Genomic DNA, 21586 nt, shown 5'->3' with positions numbered 1-21586 from the left:
TTGTTCACAATAAAATACACGTAACAAAATTTTTTTATAATGGGAAATGCATAAGTTATGTGGTATGAAAACCATATTTTCAACATTTTTTCCCTCGCGGTTTTGAATCACCTTGGAAACACCCTGGAAACACGGTGGAATCACGGTGGATCCACTGCGGTTACACGGTGGGTTTTTTATCATATTATCACCATGATTCCACGGTGGTTACACGGTGTACCCACCGTGATTCCACGTACACCACGTAATCACCGTAGATACACCGTGGAATCTCGGTGATAAAATGGCACAAACCCACCCTGTGACCACCCTGGATCCACCATGATTCCACCGTGTTTCCACTCTCAGGGTGTTTCCAGGCTGATTCAAAACCGTCAGGGTTGATTATTGCTAAGAAAAAAATAATATATTCTGCATAGATATTTAATAAACAAAACTTAATTTTTCGCACCATTATTATTTGATGAACATAAATGTAATTTGACAATTAAACATCATATGTTCATGTCTAATATTATGCTAGCTTGTGTTTTTAATTATTTTTCAGATACTAAATTTAAACTTTTTAAAATTAATTGTAGTATCAACAAATAATCAAAACATAAAAAACAAACAGAAAGAAAATTTTTTCGCAGTTAACAAATTGCGTCTATTAGAAAACCATACTCTTGCAGAGATGTCAAGCTATTTTTTCACAGGTATATCTTGTCGTGGGGATATTTTGTCGAGGGGATATTTTGCCTGGGGATCACAACGCGCGATACCGAGTTTTCAGCATCTAAATTAGATGATTTAGCAATGTCTGAGGCCTTGAATCACTTACAAAAAATAGGAGTAGTTAGGAAATATAAATTTACTGAAGGGCAATTTGTTTCAAGTATTTTTTTAGTACCTAAAAGTAACGGTAAAATGCGTTTCATTTTAAATCTCAAAAAGTTAAATAATTTTATTGACACGAGACATTTTAAATTGGAGGATATTCGGACAGTTTTAAAGTTAATGGTTAAAGGATACTACATGGCTAGTATCGATCAACAAGATGCATATCTTACGATTCCTATTTATAAGAATTTTTGTAAATTTCTAAGATTTCGTTGGAAGGGACAATTATGTGAATATATTTGTTTACCTTTCGGTATCTGTACAGGGCCTTGGGTATTTACAAAAATCATAAAGCCTATAATTAATTATTTAAGAAGTTTGAGATGGTTATCGGTAGTATATTTAGACGATTGGTGGTTAATTAATGAATCTTTAGAAGGCTGCAAAGAAAATGTCGCTATTACGAAACATTTATTAGAGTCGTTGGGTTTCGTTATAAATATTGAAAAGAGCGATTTAATTCCATCAACTACTTGTAAATTTCTGGGATTTATTTTAGATTCGAATGCAATGACCTTGGAATTGACACAGAAAAAGAGAGAGCATATTTTAGAGCTAGTCAAAAAATTTACACGACTGAATACCTGCATTATAAGGGATTTTGTTTGTTTTATCGGTAATATTACAGCAGCTTACCCAGCTGTAAATTATGGGTGGTTCCATTCAAAATTATTTGAACGACAGAGATATTTATCGTTACTTCGTTCTCACGATAATTACGATGCAAAGATGCGATTGGATCGATCCTTAGAAGAAGAGTTTTTTTGGTGGGAAAAGAACATTTTAACCATAAAAAATCCGATTTGTCAATCTGACTATCAATTAACAATTTTTTCGGATGTTTCCTTGACTGGCTGGAGTGCCTCATGCGATGATAAAGTCGTGTTTGGTCAATGGTCTCCTACGGAAACTTTGTTACATATTCATTGTTTGGAATTAACTGCGGCATTTAATGGCTTAAAATCTTTCGCGTCTCATTTATCTGGCTGTGAGATTCTGTTGAAAATCGATAACTCAACTGCTATCGCTTATATTAACAGAATGGGTGGAACAAAATACCAAAATTTAAATAATATTACACGCAACATTTGGTCATGGTGCGAAGAGCGTAATCTTTGGTTATTCGCAACATATATCCCATCTAAAGAGAATACAATTGCCAATTCAGCCTCTAGATGTAATAAAATTGATACTGAATGGGAATTGGCTTCTTGGGCTTTTAGACAAATTTCTTATCGTTTTGGTCAACCACAGGTTGATTTGTTCGCGCCTGTAACAAATAAAAAGTGTAATTATTATTGTTCTTGACACAGAGACCCTGATGCTTACTGTATTGATGCATTTACTATTAAGTGGGAGAATTTTTATTTTTATGCATTTCCACCATTTTCTTTGATTTTAAAAACGCTTTAAAAAATCCAAACAGACCAAGCTTGTGGTATTGTAGTAGTGCCGGAATGATGTACTCAACTTTGGTACCCTCTCTGGTTATCCTTGTTAGAAAAACCTCCGATTGTTTTTAACCTATCAAATAATTTATTGCTTGATCCTTGTAGGGAAATGTATCATCCACTAGCCGAAAAGCTGACCCTGTTGGCAGGGAGATTATCAGGCAAGCTTTTGAAAACCGCGGTGTAAAAAAAGATACCATTAAATTATTAATATGCTCAATCACTCCGTCTACTCAAAGACAATATGAAAAACTTATAGAAGAGTGGGTTTCTTTTTGTAATAAAAATAATTATAATGTTTTTAAGCCTGATGAGCGATGGGTCATGGAATGGTTGGTCGAAAAATTTGACCAAGGTTTGTCATATAGTTCGTTCAATACATGCAGATCAGCTGTATCTTTTTTATGTGGGGAATATATAGGCAAAAGCCCCTTAATTTGTCGTTTGCTAAAGGGTGGTTTTAAATTAAGACCATCCAAGCCTAAATACTATCGTATTTACAATTTAGATTCGGTTTTAAATAAATTGGAAGAAATGCATTCCTTAAGCAATTTAAGCCTGCAAGAATTGACTTCTAAATTAGTTATAATTTTATCTTTAGTTACTGCTCATCGAAAGCCAACGCTTAGCCTTATTAAACGTAATAATATTAAAAAAGCTAGTGATGGGTATGAAATTGAAATTTCGGATACAATTAAGACTTCCAGGCCCGGAGTATGTCAACCCTTATTGATTTTACCTAAATTTCGTGGGAATCCGAAATTATGCGTTGTCCTTGTATTAGAAGAGTATCTCAAGGTCACAAAATTATTATTGACAACAGATTCTCTTTTTATTACTACTAGAAGACCTTACAAGGATGCTTCTAAAGATACAATTAGTCGGTGGATTAGGTCTTTTTTGGTGGATTGTGGTATTAGCTTTAAGTTTGCGCCTCATAGCGTTAGACATGCCCCTACATCTTCAGCTATAGCTAAAGGGTTTGACATTGAGATTATTAAAAATCTAGCTGGCTGGTCTAGAACATCAAATGGTTTTAACACACTTTATAACAGGCCTATTATTAAGAATAAAGATGTTTTTGCTAAAGCAATTTTATCATAAGCTAGAAATTATATGTTATACTTAAAATAATGTTGTAATGAATGTTAATAAAATTATACGTTTAAATGTTCTAAATTTTATTTTATTTCAGTGTCTAGTTTAGTAGACTCTAAACATCCTACATAGTATGATCTTTCGAACAAAGTATAAGATATAATTGCATGATCGAGCTTCGCTCGCCTTTGGCGAGCGAAGCTCGATCTCAATTATGTTGATTATTTTGTTCGAAAAGATCACTTCCCAACCCTAAAAAAAAAAACAAAAAAAAATAATAAATATTTTGTGGTAGTGAACCCACCCGTGATATTTTCAAAAAATCCTGCGACGCTGAAGTACATGAACAGGTGAGTGTCCATCTGACGGTAGTGAAACAATTTTGTTTTTTATTAATCTGAAGTTGGTGAAAATTATTAACGTACTCGAACGGTACTACATAGTATGATCTTTTCGAACAAAATAATTGAGATCGAGGTTCGCTTGCCTTCGGCGAGCTCGCTCGATCATACAATTTTCAAAAGAATGCTTCTTTTCAATAATTCAAGTGTAATAAAAAAAAAACTGTTGAAAAATCCAAAAAGACTCACCACAAACGCTCATTTTATTTTTAATAATTATAATAAAATAATAATATGGTAATAAAATAATCGATGATACGTAATAAATGAAATGTAAACTTTTTTTTGTGTCGCGATTTAAGTTTACGATTAAAGTTTATAAGGTAAAAGCAAAAATTATTGACAGGGGTCCAATTATTGATACCCTATCTTATTTTAAGACATATTTATAATTATCTGCTATATTAATAATAATTGTATACATTTACAAACAATCTTTATAATTAAAACAGCTTGTGAGTGCCAACTTTTTTAACTACACTGATAGAAATTTTATATTGACTCAAGAAATATTTTCTTGAGCCAAGAATTTATTTCTGAAGAAAACCAATTTTCTTGCTTCAAAAAATTATTGTCTTGATTTAGATTTTCTTGGATCTACAGATTTTGTATTTTTGATGGATAACTCTCGTGTCTTAACCGAAACTATGTTATCTTCAATCGATTTACTATTGAATTCTTCAAGCAAGACCACTTGTCATCAACTAAAAATGTCGCATTATTATTTTAAGAACTTTAAATTTTTGGTTTAAGTAATAATTCCTTCATGGAAGATGTTTTTAAATTAAAGAAAAAAAAAACTTTTTTTTTAAATAAATTTCTACTTTAACATATCAGATGTTCTAATTTAATGTTACTTTAATTTCTGATCGAATTAGAAATTTTTAATTCAAGGAAAAACGCGAAACTTATTAACGACCGCTGTGGTGGGATTTGAAACCGGGACCTTACGCACGAAAGACCGACGCTTTGTCTACTAGGCTACTCTACCAATTGTGGCTCTTAAGTTTAGTTATGGTATTCAAATATTATTTGGTACCAGTCAGGAATTCCAAAGATATACCTAACTTAGGCAATGATGAAGACTTTCCTAATAGTAGCCGAATTTGGCATACCTAACTTTAGTAAACCTTCAGTCATCCCAATTCGATTTTAGTCAGGAATTCTAAAGATTCGGTATATTGAGTTTTGGTATATTGAGTTTCGGTTTTCCTTATAAGGACGGGACAAGTTTTAAATTAGGCTTCTTGTTTTTCGCAAAGCCTCATTCGTCCCGAATTGGTATTTTGGCATGCCACAGTGGAATTCTAGTCGGGTAGCTTTCCTACTGACTACCTAATTTTTAGCCTTTGGTCATCACTGTTAAGTATCAGTCAGAAATTCCAAAAGTATTCCTAACTAACGCCATGCCACAGCTTTTCCGAATAACAAACAAGTTTGGCATGTTTTTGGCATCCCGAGCTTTGGTTTTCCTCATGCAAATAGTATAAGATCCAAATTTAGTCTGCCGTACTTTGGTTTTAATTATGAGGCCGGAATAAGGTCCGCATCAGGCTTGCCGTATTTCAGAAAGCCTCATACGGCCCGAATTGGTCTTTCGGCAAGCCTAACTGGAATTCCTAGTCGGGATAAAGTCGAGAGGTTGATCGGCAAAAATTAATTAAGCATTTCATTTTATACTTTTTTTTTTCTTTTTTATTGTTTTATTTTTTGGTGTTATTTATCAACTTACAGTTTATTGTTACTGTTATATTTTCTAGGGCCCTCGAAATGCATCTGACGAAGGCCGAAAAAATCTACCGAGAGTTTGGGAGACCAATTTTAAGGTATAGACTATTTGCAATTGACAAGTGCACCCAAATAAATTTTGTGCCAAAAGAATCCGCTGGATTTGGTATATACCAATTACCAAATTAATTTTCAATAAACATTTTCATCAAAATTCGGAGGCATGTAGACTGTTTACAGTAGAATATTTGGACACAAGAGACCCATGTTTAACCGATTGGGGTTAATCTTATTTCTTCAAGGAACCCAAAGCTTTCGAATTATTTGACTTGAATTCGAAGATTCGTCTGAATTTCAAATATTAAATTGCACGACTCATGAAGCACGGCATCAGAGTATGCTATACGATCGAATTTAAATCTGCCAAATAATTTTTAAATTAAAAAATTATTCAGTAGTCTAAATTTCTTATCGATTATTAATATTCGATTCACCCCAAATAAATTTCAAATTTCTACATCAATGACAGCGTCCGCAAACCGACCAATCGGCGCCATCTATCAACAAAATTCAAAACTTCTTTGAATTCTCACTAGGCAAGTTTACAATCACTTTACCATCTTTACCCACTTACAATCTAGATAATTTTTCCCGTATCCAGATAATTAATCTTCCCAAAATCGTCTCAAAGATAATAAATTATGTAGATAAAAAACTTACTACAGTTCCTGATTGTGATTCACGGAGATTCGATCGCACTATAGTAAATTTATATAAAACGTATAGTTCCAGCACTTTCTACAATTAATGTAAATAATATATATATGTGTAATATAAAAAACGATAAAATGAAAACGGACGATGAGTAAGAGCAGTTTCGCTAGCCGTCATTGTTAAAATTTGTGAAAGTATTTTTTTGTAAATTACATTTTTTTAAACTACATATATATTTATCTATATACGTTATTTTACCGTACGTTTTCATATTTAATCATTTTTTTACGTACTAAAAAATTATTATTATTATTGTTATTATTATTATTATTAGTACTATAGTAAATTATAAAAATTGAGTAAATAATCATAAATTTTTCAAGTGGAAAAATTTGAAATTTTCTCTTGTGTAAATATGTATATATAATTATTGTTATTGTTATATTTATATATATATATATATATATATATATATATATTTCTTTTTAGCTGTCAGTTTTTTGGTTCAATTGGTAACTATTTTATTTTTATTTTTGTTTTTGAAATTTAAAAATTTTTGTAAGATTCTAAAAATCTTTTAGATTTTGCATAATTTCATGATTTGATAATTGATGCTTGTCATTATTCTAGTTGCACAATTCATTTATTAATTAAAAAAAAATAATTTAGTTTTCAAAACTAGAGTTTGAAGGATTACCTATTAAAGTTGGGGTAACATGGACAAGACCTTTTTTGTAGATAATTTAACGAGGAACATAATTGTTTATGATAATTTTCTTTATATTTTTGATAGTTTATTGATAATTTTTAATTTAAGATAAAAAAATTTTTTTCTATGGGAATTTTCATCATGACAATTAGGATCATGTATTTTAATTGAAAATTTTGGGCTTATTATGAGGCTTAGGTAAAAAGTCAAAGATACCTTTTTTGTAGAGGATTAAATTTCTCAGAAAAAAATCTTGACCCCTTTTTCCCCAAACCCATAATATTTCAAAATATATTAATTTATATAGTTTTTTTTTTTTTTTTTTTTATTTTTTTTTCAGAAAAAGACTTTCAGTGGAACTGGATAAATTTTGTTTAGTAATTAAATTCTGGATTACTCAACTGGAAGTAAAATTAATAAATTACGTATTTAAAATGCTTAAAGACATTGAACCAATTGGCAATTGTAATAATAGTAACAATAATAATAATGGAACAAGACAGCGGAGATATTTTCCACGATTTTCACTTCGTACTTTATTGTATTCGAGTCCTTTGATAGGCCGGCGTATTGTCAGGACATCAAGTTCTAATAATCGTAGCAAAGGTATTTTATAATTAACTATAATTTTAAATTGATTACTTAAGTTATAAATTCATTTTTAAGGAAAAGACAGATCGAGTGACGTCGAAAGAGGGGAAAGTAAATCGACGACAAACTCAAATAATTTTTCACCAAACAGTGATTTGTATCGTGCACCCAGTCGTGGGTCTGTATTGAGTTCAACTGCTGGCAAGGTAATGAATTAATAAATTGATTAATTTCGCGATGAATTCCGCGGTTTACTAAAGTTTTGAGTTTTTGTAGAGTATATATTTTTTGTAGAAAAAAGTTTATAAGGACTTTTTTTTGGGAAATTTAATTGGCTACAAAAAAGTTTCTTATAATTTTTTATGTAAATTCAGCAGGTAACGAGTAATAGTTAATTTAAATAATTAGTAATTCATTTTTGACTCAAAAATAAAAATATGGATTTTAAAATTATATAAGATCTTTATAAATTTTCATGTAGATTCGATAGGTAACGAGTAATTACTGTTAAAGTATTTTGAATAAATAAATATTGAAATAAGGAATTTTTTATTAAATTTTGAAGAGTATGTTAATTAATAGTCAATTGTTATTTGTAGTAATTAATGTTTATTTTTAATTACAGAGCTGTGAAAATGGATTGATAGAATGTCCATTATGTCTAGCAGAATTGCCAGCAGAAGTATTTCCATCAATTCAGTCATGTCACCACCGCAGTTGCTACGATTGTTTCCAACAGTATTTAAAAGTTGAAATTTCGGAATCACGAGTCAATATTGCTTGCCCAGAATGCGCTGAGCCACTTCATCCTAATGGTAATTAATTAAATTTATCTCCTACTCTTACTTTCATTTTAAAAAAAATTATAACTAACTCACTTCAATCACCTAAAAGTCAAAACCAATTATCGAATTTATAACCAGTGTTGTAAAATCGCCATAATATTATTTTTAACCCTGACTCGACAATTTTAATTTTTAAAAAACTTTTATCTCAACTAAAAATCAAAAATAAATTTTATATTGTTTATTTTTATTTCTCAAAAATTACACTTGACTTTCAATTACTTATAACTGGTAAACTAATTACGCTACATTAAACTTTAGTGAATGTTTTTAAACGCCAGAGTCTGCTCTATAAATGTAATCATATATTTTTAATTAAGAAAATTTTTATTTTAAATCCTTAAAAACCCTATTTTTATATTACAATTCCCCGCTAATTTTTTGAAACTTAAATCACCTGTCATTTAAAAACTAATTAATATAATTTCAATTTTGACCTTTATTTTGAAAATGCTAGAGTCTGGATAAAAATTCTAGAGACTCAGTTTTTTTAATAATATATTTTTTTGCCCGCCAAAAAAATGGTTGAAAAAAAAATCAAATTAGTTCAATATCCAGCTAACTAAAAATTGCAAAAAAATAATTACTAATTACAGATATAAGAATGATATTAAATGACCAAGTACAGTTAGAAAAATATGAAGATTTCATGGTCCGGCGAGTGCTCGCGGTCGAACCGGACGCGCGGTGGTGCCCTGCACCCGATTGCTGTTTTGCGGTTATCGCGAGCGGATGCGCGTCATGCCCAAAATTACACTGTGAGCGTCCTGGTTGTGATTATTACTTTTGTTATCACTGCAAGGCGCGATGGCACCCAAATCAAACCTGCGACGCAGCTCGGGCCCAACGTGCCCAGCATTATGACCGTAGCTCCTCAATGAGTTTCAGCCAAAGCGACTCCCAGCATCGTAAGTCCACATTAATTATAAATATATAGTAAGTATACAATTTATTAATAATTTAATTAATTGAAAAGGTGATGACATAAAACCGTGTCCGCGATGCCAAGTTCTGATCGTCAAGATGGAGGACGGGAGTTGCAATCACATGACCTGCGCAGTATGTGGCGCAGAATTTTGTTGGTTATGTATGAAAGAGATAAGCGATTTGCATTATCTAAGGTATTTATATATAGAAATGATGATTATTTTGACGATAGAGAAAACTTTTTGGGGTATGGAATTAAAGGGAAGAAGTTAAATTTATTTTTTTCTGTTATTTTAGTCCGTCGGGTTGTACATTTTGGGGAAAGAAGCCATGGTCGAGGAAAAAAAAAATATTGTGGCAGCTGGGGACACTTGTTGGGGCACCGGTTGGTATTGGACTTGTTGCTGGTATTGCTGTACCTGCGATGATTATTGGTAATTTAAATAATTATTATTATTTATTGATATATTTAATTAATTGTGAAAGTGGGAGAGGATTGGAATTTTCGTATTCTATATTGAATGCGATTTGTCGTTTACGTCATCGATAAATCAATTATTTTTATTGAAGATATCAAAAATTTTTTTATTTCAAGAAATTGATTTCTATAATCCATCTGTCGATTTTAGGATTTTATAATTCTATTTTTATCCAGTCGATGCCCAGACAGCATTCAACTCAGAAAGACTGCTTTACGTCTTTTTGAAGGCATCTTCAAGAAGTCTTATAATGACTTCTTAAAGGTGTCATTAAGAGTTCTTGAAGACTCCATAAACAAGACGTCAGTTTTACGACGTCTAAATGTATTCATTTTTAAACTTCTTTATGAAGTCAAAATTAGAAGCTTCCTAAGACGTCATGGTAAATTCATACTGAAGTCTTAGTTGCAAAATTAGAGAAAAGAATTCTTTGAGACCTCTTTTTAAAGACATCTTACTAAGCTCGCTAGGTGACTCATTTGTCATCTTGAGAACTCCTTAAAGACTTCTTTAAGATGTTGATGAGACGTCCAAATCATAAATAGGAACTCATTCAAAACTTACCAAGACGCCATAGTGCTATCTGGGTATATTATCGATTTTTTATTCACTATATTGATTTGAAATTTTAATTTATTGATTTCTATAACATCATGATTCTCAAGCTAGCAGACAATTAAGAATTTTCGGATTTTTTTTTCTTAACAACTTAATTAAAAAAAAAAAAAAACTGAAAATATGCAAATGTATAAAATTTAAAAATAACAGGTAAAATTTTTTTCTTTAAATTTATTGTTTTAACAAACATCAAAAAATTATTAGACGTCGACGAATTTCAATATCAAATTATAAAATCGATGCATCGATTTTTTTTAGTAAATTTGACAATTTTGAAATTTCATGAATTAATTATTATAAAATGGAAAGATATAAAAAAAATTAAATACTTATCTACTGATTAATATTTATCAATTAATAGGAATCCCAGTGTGGGTCGGCCGTAAACTATACGCTCGTTACTGCAATGCAAATAAACACAGAAGAAACGCATTTATCCTAGGTGGCGTCACTGCATCGGTAAGTTTTTATTCCATTAATCATTAATTTATTTATTTATCCATTGATTTATTACAGTCACAATGATAATAATAATAAATTATAATTAATAAACAATATAAATAACAATTATAAAGTCAAATATATAATTAATTCGACACTTTTATTTATTAATTATCAATTAATTATTAAAAAAAATATTAAATTTTTTTTCAACTTTTATTAGCGCAGCATTTATGCGTTTGCATTACAATCGTTCATTTACTTTATTACTTGATTAATTGATCAATTAATTAATCAATTAATTATTTCATTCAAAGTTCGGAAGCTCATAGCACGCAAAAAGCTCTAGAGAGCCTTTTATTCTTAATAATTAATAACTAATCATTAGTAATTAATTTTTATTAATTAATCGGCTCACTATTAATGATTTCGAGACATTAATTGTTTTTGAAGTTGTTAATTTTTTTGATTGGTCTCTGAGTTTGATCGTAAACTGTCATAACTTCTCAAAAAAAATAAAAAAAATTCTAGAAAATTGTCTAGATGACAAATTGTTAAGTATATTTTTGACACAGAATTTATTTTGATTTTTTTGAATTTGATGTTACAAAATAATTTTAGAAAAACAATTTTTTCTTAAACTTTCTATGAAATTTTTTTTAATTTACGCACTTTATTTTGGTTTTTCTTATTTTAGTGACATTGAGATGATAATTAATTCTAGAATGTTGAAAAATTGAATTTTCTATGAAATTATTTTTTTTTATAATTTTCATATTTTTTTTTTTTTTTTAAGAAAAACTTTTCAGTTTAAGAAACATAAAAACGTTAGAAAATTCTATAGAATTTAACTTTTTAAGAGATATTTTTTTTTCAGAATAACTAAAACTTTATTTTAAAATCATCATAGAAAATCTTGATACAAAATTTTACAAAAAAATAATAACTTTTAGAAAGTTACAAACTAAGATTATCTACAAAGTAAAAAATCCAGATTCCAGAAATTTTTCATTCTTCCTAAAAATCAATTTTTCGTTATCGTGGTTCCAAATTATTAAAAATCCTATTCAAGAGTTAAAAAAATTTACTTCTAGAAAGTTCACAAAAAATTAAAATCCATAAAAAATTATAAAATATTCCAAAGTCATATTTTATATCTTAAAAAAAAAATCACATAACATTAGCAGTTTCTAGACTGAGCACTCCGTCGTTATGTAAATCTTCTAAAAGATCTATGAGCCTTTGTTCCGTAAGCGGATCGCCAAGAGCGACATCTACAGATCCAATGCACAGCAGCAGCGCCAGTAGTTGCGATCTTCTGTAATCTTTATCCAAATCTTCTCTGGTATAATTTAAATCTTCGAGAATATTAACTCCTAGAGGTAGACAAGTTTCTAGGAGCGTCTGCCAATATTTGTCTAGAAGTGCCGCAGTATGGAGTCGCCTGAGTTCCGTAGGGACTGAACTGACCAGCAGTAGGGCGATGTCATTGGTCGGCCGGCTGTAAGTTACCATCTGCCAATCCAAGATGGCGCACTTACATTCGTCATCTTCATCTTTAAATAACAAATTATTACACCAAAAATCAGTGTGAGTTATCAATGCTAGAGGATCTTCAGGAACGAGAAGTGAAGAAATTATTTCTTTTGTTTTTGGTCGTAAAGCTAAAAGATCTTCTAGAACGGCCTCAGACCCTGGGCGGCGTTCTAGAAACCGGGCCAGCTGTGGCAGTCCCCGCTCTACCAATTGCTGATATGAATCAGTTGCGCGCGCAGTTTGAAATAGAAATTGATATTTGTCACTGAGAGATCTATCCTCCTTTACTTTAAGACTGAGTGAGAGGGCGTGCAGACGCGCTATAGCGCTTAGGGCGGCCTCTGCTTGTCTTAGAGTAAGTCCTCGGGAAAATTCAGCTCCTTCGTAACCGCGAGTTCGTAAATTTTCTAGAATTAAGAATGATTCTGGTGGCTCTGGTGTGTCCTCAGTACCCCCGGCAGATTTATAGTGGGCGTGTATACAATTGGGTATTGGTAACTCGAATTCTGTGCTACTAGAGTTCGCTAGTTGCTTTCGTTGGAAGGCTTTCAAGTCAGGAACTACCTGGAAATTAAATTGAGGTTAGTTTTAACTTTCTAGGAGATGTTTTTTTCAGATTGTGGAAGAATGAGTGAGTAGTTTAGAATGAAATTTGAGAAGAGTGATTAGGAGGTAGTCCAGAAGGTATTGAGATTTTTTTTTAGAAGACATTTCCTCGAAAAACTTTCTAGAAATTATTTTTTAAATAATTATCTACAGTAAAAATAAACTTAAGTTAATTTTTTATCTAGGAAAGTAGCATAGATTTTTTATAGAAAAATTTAATTTCGAATTTTCTATAAGATTTTAAAGACAAGTATAATCTACAAATTTTTTTGGTAAACATGTATCTGAAGAATCATCTAGAAGATTTTTATGGTGAATAATTATTTAGAAGATTCTTGTAATCAACAATTATCTAGAAAATTATCTAGGATATTTTTTATTAATATAAATATATTTTATTAATATAAAAAAAAAATTGAATAAAAAAAAATTTTTTTCTTCCTCTATGTACCTGGGTATAAAATTTGATTTCCCTCAAATCAAATTGTGCCTCGGTGACGAAAAACCTACTGAAAGGATCCTGGGGCAGTAACTTAACAATAACACTCAGTTTAACTTTGTCATCTCCATTAATCGTGTAGTCCATGCTGACCGCGAGTATGTCACTCAACACACTCTCGCCTAAAGTGCATCCAGGGCTCACCTCGAACTCCTCGACCGTCACCTTTGACCCCGTTACCCTCTCCCCTTCTCCCCCTCCGCCATCATTACCAGCATTGGCATCATGATAAATAGACAATACATTCTCCAGCCATTCTTTCGTCACCGGCCACTCGACAACTCCCGAGCCATCAGTATCTTCGCTGTCCGACATTTTTTAACTCTTTACCTTTCAACACCCAGACCCAGACCCGAAACTAAATGAAAACCCAACTTCAAACTCAACCTCAAAAAAAAAATTGAAATCAACAATTACTATTATTATTATTATTATTAAACGTGTTAACACACCGACTGATCATAGCACACTGGGCGCGTCCACATTTAAATTATTTCCTATTCTTCTCTCAGTCCTCTCTTCTTCCTTTCTCCCTTTTCCCCTCCCACCCTCCCCTCTTTTTTTCTTCCCCTCAATTTATTTCCTATCTTGGGTTTTTATACTCAACTAAAACTCGTCACTCGGTAACATTCACTTCCGTTTATTTTTTACAGCCTCGCATTACTCATCCGACACACCAGTGACCGTATAAATTGCTTGTCCGTTTATTTTTAAAAATTATTTATTGACATCTTCACTGTAGCGTTAGTTTAGTTTAAATAAATGATTTGAATGAATGAATAAATGAATAAATAAATTTTTTTATAGTTTAATGATAGATGGTCAAGCAGACACTAGCAGCTCACGGGAGAGAGCAAACGAGTGAGTGAATTTTAGGTGGACGTAGTAGTCGAGAATCGGGTGGAAACCTGGGTAGGTGTGTGCGCGCACTCCTCCCTTCAATCAATATCTTTCCGCTCCCTTACTATTATTATCATTATTATTATTATTATTATAATTATTATTATTATTGTTATCATTATTAGTAGTTTTATTATTATTAATATTGGTAGAGAACGGTTATAGATGATGATAAAGTTGTCAAGGTGCACTTGTGGCTGTCAAGAATATGACATTTCTTTATTAGTTATTTAATTAAGACAATATTGATCCGAGTTTAGATTCGAGGACATCTATAAAGCTGAATAAACATTTTCTATGAGATTTAAAATTTTTCTTGGACATCTAGATAGTTGCAAAAAAAAGCTAGAAGATTTTTCATTTTTCGGGACATCGGAGTAAAGAAGTTCTAGGGGATCTTGAATTTTCTTGGATATTTCGGAGGTTAAAAACATGACGAGAAATTTTTTTAAGTCTTCTAGAAGATTGAATCCCTAAGATTTTTTTTCTAGGATTTCTAGGTTAAAATATTCCATGAGATTTTTTAATTTTTCTAGAATATTTCGGAGATTTGGTCATGTGGTACATGACAGGAAATTTTTCTAGATCTTCTGAAAAATTGAACTTACTAAGATTTATTTTCTAGGATTTCTAGATTAAAATATTCTAGGAGATTTTGATTTTTCTAGAACATTTCGTCGGTTCAAAAAATGACAAAATTTTTCTAGATCTTCTAGAAGATTAAATTCTCAAGATTTTTTTTATTTCTAGGACTTCTAGGTTAAAATATTCTAGGAGAGTATTTAGGTTTTCTACTACGTATAGAAGGTTACCAAAAATTTAATAGGATTTTCGAAAGGTTACAGAAGTTTGCTTATGAAATTTTTGAATATTTCTAAGACATCTCAAAGCTTAATAAAAAATTGTATGTTTCTTTTTTTAACATTTTATTTGCGATTCATAGAATATCGACCTCTTATAATTTATTGTTTTATAAAATTTAATTGTAAAAAATTTTTCATTGCTTCTAGATTTTAGTATCGCCAGTTCTAGCCGGTTTAGCCGTAGGAATCGGAGTACCGATATTATTATTTTACGTTTATGGTGTTGTACCGGTATCATTATGCCGCAGTGGAGGTTGTGGCGTGTCAACAAATGGTTCTGGTGTACGTTTCGATTTCGATGATGAGAACGAATTAATGGGAGCACTCGGTGTTAGAAATATTGGAGGTAAATTTAATTTAAATATTTCTTTTTTTTTTAATTTAAAAAAAATTTATAAATAAAAGACCTCGATTCCATAAATAATAAAACTTATAATTAACTAAATTAGATGCGGCATCAATAGATGTAGCAAGTCATCGCGGCGGAAACCCATCGATTGGCGAAGCCTCATTGTCACTGGGTAGCGGCAGTCAATTGGAAAAACTGGGACGCGAAAACGACCGTGAGAGTGCCAGTAATGTTGCCTTGGCTGGTACCAGCTTAGCTGGAAGTATCGCCTCCAGCGTTTTACCCGGGGGTCAGCGTCTAGAAGTTCAAGCCGACGTTACTTCGACTCAAAGGTTCAGTTTATGTAGCGAAACGGCGTCCGCAGCAACAAGTTTATCTGAAAAATCAGTTAACGCTTCAATAGCCGCCGATGATGGCGCAGCCTCAACCCGAGCACTCGCTGGCTCCGTTCTTAATTTCAAGGTAACCATTAACGGCCATCTGACTTTTTTTGCCTATAACTCGGCTTCTAATCATACAAATTAAACAATTTTTTTTTAAATCCATACCCAAACAACCAAAGAACGAACTCCCACCCTCAAAATTAAAAAATTAACCTAATGGCGTAATTAATGGATTTATTTTTAGGACGTTAATGATTAATTAAAGTTTAATTAATTACTGCATTCCTTCAAGTGACTATCTCGTTAGTGTCAAAAAAATTTATATTCAAATCGGACCATTAGAACCCGAGATATCGGCCAATTAATCGTCGGGTTCATAAAAACTCGAAGTAGCAAAAAATTTTTACTTCCCGCTAAGAAAATTAAAGATTTTTATAAAATTCGGGAAGTTATTGTTTTTCCCAAGCAGGAAGTCTTAAAGTTGACCGCAAAGTCAACCGTTTTCCCGATTTTTATTTTGGTCAATTCTTTAATTTATTTTTATTTCTAATTAAAGATGGAGACAACGTCAATAAAAAATAGTGAAAATGAAACAACGAACTCGATAAATTCATCAACGGTACCTAACATTGAATCCGCTGGTCAAGCGGCTTCGCTGAGCTCACTTGAGGAAATAGCTGCGGGTCATGCGAAACGTGCACGTAGAAGACCTACATTAGACAGACAGCACAGTGATTCTAGTAATTGGACTATCGGTGGAAGCAGCGGGACAGGGGCAGCTACAGGAAATGAAGACGGCGGGTCTGAACGTGTTAGATTTGATGATCATGTCAGTTTTATTGAAGCTGATGATAAAAATGAAGCCACCTCTGTTACACGTACTGATAGATCAATTAGAAATAAGAAGAGAAATAAAGATTGTGATGATATTGAAGCTCAAAAAATATCTAGGTAATTTTTAATACCCGACTAGCTTATTTATGATTTTTTTGGCCGTTACAAATTTTTTATAACAAAATGATGATGAGCTCGGTGTAGTCGATATAATTTCATGTTAAATGAGTACCCACAAGGCTATATTACGATTAAATGATTATTAATTGATATATATATATATATATATATATATATATATTTAATTAATACGTTGAGAGCGAACATTCATTAAATGCTTTGATGTGGGTACTCAAACTAAAGGAAATAAGCTCACAAATTCATCTGTACTGACAAAAATATTAACATTATTCATTTCAAAAAAATCACAATTAATGAATTTTTCCAAATTTTTTTTTTTTTTTTTTTTTTTTTTTTTTTTTTTTTTTTTTTCAAATAATTATGATGTTTGTGCAGCTGAGAAAATTTCCAATAGAATAAGTACCCACAACTATACTTTTAAAAAAATTTTGTCGAACCCGCGAATTAAATGTCACACCCCGAATCCGCGGAAAAATTGATTCGATCAAAATATATCCCGACTTCCTCCTGTCACTCATTTATTCTTCAGCTTATTTCCCATAAATAAAGTCTAAAGTTATAATTCATTTTTCAGAAATTTATCAAATGAAGAGTCAGCCGAGTCATTAGAACTTGAAATACGTGATAAAACAAATGTTGCAGCTCTGCGTAATATTTTCTTCCATAACTCATCTACAGTATCCGTCGTAAGTGATTCAAATAAACGTTTGCCTGTTATCGAGGAACCAAGTCCGGCCTCGAATTCAACCACACCAACAACACCAACACCAACAACGTCATCATCATCGATCTCAAATGTCAATAATTCAATTCCATTATTATCTAACGATAACTTCGGTGATACTGTTGTGAACATTGATAACGAATTTAATACTTTTAATTCCTAAATTAATCAATAATTAGTGAATTATTGATTACAGGAAGGGGATAAATAATAATGATAATAAATTTTTTTTTAATTTTTTTCTTTGAAAGTAAAAATAAATTTAAGACTGAATATAAAAATTTTTTGAAAAAAAATTTCAGGCCGGACTAGAAAAAAAAATTCTAAATTTTTTTGTCCTTTGAATTTACAAAACTATTATTTTTTTTATTTTTTATTATTAAAAGAGGGTTATTTTGAGAGATGGATATATTTATATATATATACATGTTTGATGAAGCATATGAATATATAATTTATATATTATTGCGTGTGTTGAGTACTTTAAAAAGTGGTGGTCGGTGAGAAGGAATTGTGAGTAAAGTACTGGGCTTAGAAAAAAGTCATAATGAAATTATCTATGGAAAATTTAATGAGGAACAAAAATAATCCTCTGTAATTTTTTCGTATCTTTGATAGTTTTGAAGATATTTTTATTTTGATTAAAATTTTTGTTGAAAATGAATTTATATTTTTTTATCTAAGTGCTTTATGTTTGAATGGTTATTGTGGCTAAAAATTTAGTTTGAAAAAAAATGTAAGGCAACCTTTTTGAGATAATTAAATTTTCTTTAAATTAAGTCCTTGTCACTATTTACCTAAACCCAGTTCTTTTCGAAATATTTAATATAAACTAAAAATAAAAAAATATAATCGACTTAAAATGTAAAAATAATAATTACAATAATAATAATGGCTTATAACTAATTAAATATAAGCGATTGGTCAGTCCACTACAAAAATCAATTATTAATGATAATAATTTTAAACAAAAATTTGATGCCAAAATATAAAAAAAAAATTAATAAAAAGTTTACAATAATTTATAAGAAAAATAAATAAATGACTATGACTACAAATAATAATGATAATAAATATGTAATATCAATAATACTAATAATAAATTTCAAAAAAAAATTTTTTTTAATTGATTAAGATTGAAAATCTAATAAATTTTTTTTTATTTTCTTTAAGATTGTTTTTCGTTTTTCTAGTTGCTGTAAATTTTTTTTTATCAAATGAGGAATTAATTTGTGTCTTTGGTGCAATTTCACGTTGAAGGAGTACCCTCAAGGCCCAATCACGAGTAAGTGCTTATTGATTAATTAATAAGTTGAGAGTGTTCTTTACTTAAATATATTGATGTGGGCACTTAAACTAAAGGGAATCAAGTCACAAACTCATCTCTGCTAATGGAGATATCAAAAAAATTAATTTCAAGAAAATTAAAATTTATTAATTTTTACAATTTTTTTTATTATAATTATAGGATTTGTGTAATTGAAAAAATTGCCATAGAAATAAGTACCCATACACTGAAAAAAAAAATTTTTTTTCAAGTATATAAATATTTGTATCCTACCCAACAAATGTTTGTTTAATCTTAGTAAAAATGTACTCTGATCAAGTATATTTTCTTAAAATATTTATAAGAATTGTTAAATCAAGAAAATATTACTCAGTTGAAGTATATATTTACTATGATTAAGAACATTATTAGTTTGTACCGAGTAAATATTTTTTTAAATGACGTATTTATACTTGTGAAAAGTTTTTTTCTTTTTTCGGTGCAACGATTTTTTAAAATTTTTAAGATGATTTAAATTGTCGAATCATTTTGAATTGAATTGAATGAGAAAATAATATCGCAATTTTTGGTTCCTCAGATAATGTAAAATTATTTGGAATGATTTGTACACTCGAATCAATTCAAATTAAACTGAATGAGAAAATGATATCGCAATTTTAAGTATGATTTAAAATAATATGAAATTGAGAATTTTTTATCAATTTAAAATATTTCAAATTATCATTTTATGATATGATACAATATAAAATAATTTATGAGTGTGAATTTAGCAGACATGAGAGAATTTATAAATTTAAAATAAATAAATTGATTAATTAAAATAATGAAATTGAAAACAAATGCGCGTACAGATCTTGCATTTATCTAAATATACAATTTTTAATTTTTACTCTACTTGAATTTTATTCGTTTATTCCAAAATATAAAAATTTACCAATTGTCAACTACATTTACACACATAATAATTAAAATCTTTCAAATTATTTCAAATTAGATTTCTTAATCAGGGCCAACCCTTTAAGTAATTATGAAACCTCGATTCCGCGGAAAAATTAAATAAATCAAAACTTTGATTAAATGAAATTAACTTTGTTATTAATAAATTCAACTTCATTCTTCCATACTCAATTAAAATAAAAAGTCCTTAAACTAAATTTTAAAAACTCTGATTTTATTTAGTTCCTAAATAATTATAATGATCGATTTAAATAAATAGGTGATTTTTTCATTAACTCATCGACTTTTGTCTTAAATAATTCACTTTGAATTGGTTCGTTTAATTTACAGAAAGGATTTTTCACAACATACTCAACATAGACTTGCCGATAAAGCTGCTGAAGAAGTTCCCTCACATTTTGAGATATCGTGTCCGTATTAAGAACAAATTTAAGCCCCGATGGAGTCTCAAGATAATGGAGTGAGTATTTGCTTGTTTTATAATAAAGAAATCCCTCTTTTGGGTCCAGCGGAGATATTTTATTGACAAAAGATTTTATAGAGAAGAGCATACCGTACATTAATTTAGCTTCCTGTAAAAATGACAGTCATTAAACTAAAAAATTATTAATAACCACAGAATTTAATATTCAATATAAAACTAAATCAGGGAAACAATAACATACAAAAAATAATTACCTCCTCTTTAGTTATTCCCGATTTGTTTAATCGATTCCATTCATTGTAATACAACAAGACTCCATTTTTAGAGAAAATATATAAATTATGTATTGTCATTTTATTTTTGAAATATTTATTGGAATCTGTTTATTCTGACAGCTGTCATTTGTTAGTAAATAAGTAGAAATTTTTTTTTTAATTTGAACGCGAAAGTAAAAATTTATAGACGAGGACTAGAACGAGAGAAATTGGAAAAAAAAAATCTTAAGGTAGTTTGGTATCTTATCTTATTGAGGTAAGATGAGAAAGAATAAACAATAAAAGAAATTATTTTTACCGGCTGTGGTGGGAAATATCATGGGAGAAAACCATTGGCCATTTTGTCGCGGCTCGGAATTCGATTGATTTTTTTTTAACTGTGAGGTTTATTTATGGAATAGAGTGATTGTTGTTGAAGGGTTGCTAAGGGAGTTAGTGTAGAGAGGGCTGCTGAGGAGGAAGGAGGTCTTTTTATGGTTAAAAGAGTATTTTGAGTGGATTTTTTAAGAAAATTTAGGGCTGAAAATAATAATTCTAAAGTTAGCAGACAATTGACAATTTTTTGATTTTTTTCTAACAATTTAATTAAAAAAAAAAAAGAAAACTAAAAAAAAACTGCACACATAGAAAATTTAATAAACTGTAGGTGCAATTTTTTCAAATATTTTTTTTTTTTTATAATTTATCGTTTAAAAAAAATCCAAAAATTGTTAGACGTCGATTAACTTCAGTCTCATCTGAAAATATGAATTTTTTTTTAAATTGAATTATACAGTAAAAAATATTGTGTATCTGTGTTAAAAACGGTTCATATTAAATTTTTTGTGTTGATTATTTTGTGTCAAATTAACACAATTCTCCGTGTTACTTCAAAATTTTTAATCGATTTACTATTCAACACTTTAAAAGCGTTACCTCGTATA

At 30.1% G+C, this 21586-nt stretch overlaps 3 protein-coding genes across 5 annotated transcripts; 1 reads left to right on the top strand and 2 right to left on the bottom strand.

Moving 5' to 3' along the window:
- Nucleotides 1-6307: 6307 nt before the first annotated feature.
- Nucleotides 6308-18065, top strand: LOC103580821 (E3 ubiquitin-protein ligase RNF19B). Of its 3 annotated transcripts, none has more exons than XM_053738120.1 (12): nucleotides 6308-6369; nucleotides 7324-7589; nucleotides 7650-7780; nucleotides 8200-8389; nucleotides 9016-9327; nucleotides 9396-9540; nucleotides 9644-9780; nucleotides 10805-10902; nucleotides 15436-15634; nucleotides 15738-16099; nucleotides 16577-16971; nucleotides 17570-18065. In XM_053738120.1, exons 2-12 carry the CDS (start codon nucleotides 7418-7420, stop codon nucleotides 17880-17882), a joined length of 2454 nt encoding a protein of 817 aa, XP_053594095.1. In that variant the 5' UTR covers nucleotides 6308-6369; nucleotides 7324-7417; the 3' UTR covers nucleotides 17883-18065. The 3 variants fall into 3 exon arrangements, with proteins under 3 accessions (XP_053594095.1, XP_008560936.1, XP_053594096.1); XM_008562714.3 differs by lacking the exon at nucleotides 6308-6369 and adding an exon at nucleotides 6383-6533; XM_053738121.1 differs by lacking the exon at nucleotides 6308-6369 and adding an exon at nucleotides 6554-6786.
- Nucleotides 11992-14037, bottom strand: LOC103580820 (uncharacterized). The gene is made up of 2 exons (NM_001414857.1): nucleotides 13478-14037; nucleotides 11992-12984 (listed from the first exon to the last, which is right to left on the bottom strand). The coding sequence occupies exons 1-2, from the start codon at nucleotides 13838-13840 to the stop codon at nucleotides 12055-12057; spliced, it is 1293 nt and encodes a 430-aa protein (NP_001401786.1). The 5' UTR covers nucleotides 13841-14037; the 3' UTR covers nucleotides 11992-12054.
- A 2092-nt stretch (nucleotides 18066-20157) lies between the features above and the next one.
- LOC103580819 (trafficking protein particle complex subunit 1) lies at nucleotides 20158-20840 on the bottom strand. The gene is made up of 2 exons (XM_008562711.3): nucleotides 20643-20840; nucleotides 20158-20536 (listed from the first exon to the last, which is right to left on the bottom strand). Exons 1-2 carry the CDS (start codon nucleotides 20739-20741, stop codon nucleotides 20198-20200), a joined length of 438 nt encoding a protein of 145 aa, XP_008560933.1. The 5' UTR covers nucleotides 20742-20840; the 3' UTR covers nucleotides 20158-20197.
- Between the last annotated feature and the right edge of the window lie 746 nt (nucleotides 20841-21586).

This window comes from Microplitis demolitor, chromosome 4 (assembly GCF_026212275.2).
Source record: "Microplitis demolitor isolate Queensland-Clemson2020A chromosome 4, iyMicDemo2.1a, whole genome shotgun sequence".
Classification (NCBI taxonomy): Eukaryota; Metazoa; Arthropoda; class Insecta; order Hymenoptera; family Braconidae; genus Microplitis; species Microplitis demolitor.
The sequence above is the reverse complement of the archived record's forward strand: the minus strand, read 5'-3'. Positions and strand labels throughout refer to the sequence as shown.

Bases quoted from the DNA above. Each gene is read 5' to 3' on its own strand.
- LOC103580821 (XM_053738120.1), top strand. From the start codon at position 7,418: ATGCTTAAAGACATTGAACCAATTGGCAATTGTAATAATAGTAACAAT. The intron at 9,781-10,804 runs GTAATTTAAATA...ATCAATTAATAG, and splicing joins TGTACCTGCGATGATTATTG to GAATCCCAGTGTGGGTCGGC. The intron at 10,903-15,435 runs GTAAGTTTTTAT...CATTGCTTCTAG, and splicing joins TAGGTGGCGTCACTGCATCG to ATTTTAGTATCGCCAGTTCT.
- LOC103580820 (NM_001414857.1), bottom strand. From the start codon at position 13,840: ATGTCGGACAGCGAAGATACTGATGGCTCGGGAGTTGTCGAGTGGCCG. The intron at 12,985-13,477 runs GTACATAGAGGA...TTTAATTTCCAG, and splicing joins AAATCAAATTTTATACCCAG to GTAGTTCCTGACTTGAAAGC.
- LOC103580819 (XM_008562711.3), bottom strand. From the start codon at position 20,741: ATGACAATACATAATTTATATATTTTCTCTAAAAATGGAGTCTTGTTG. The intron at 20,537-20,642 runs GTAATTATTTTT...TCATTTTTACAG, and splicing joins CGGGAATAACTAAAGAGGAG to GAAGCTAAATTAATGTACGG.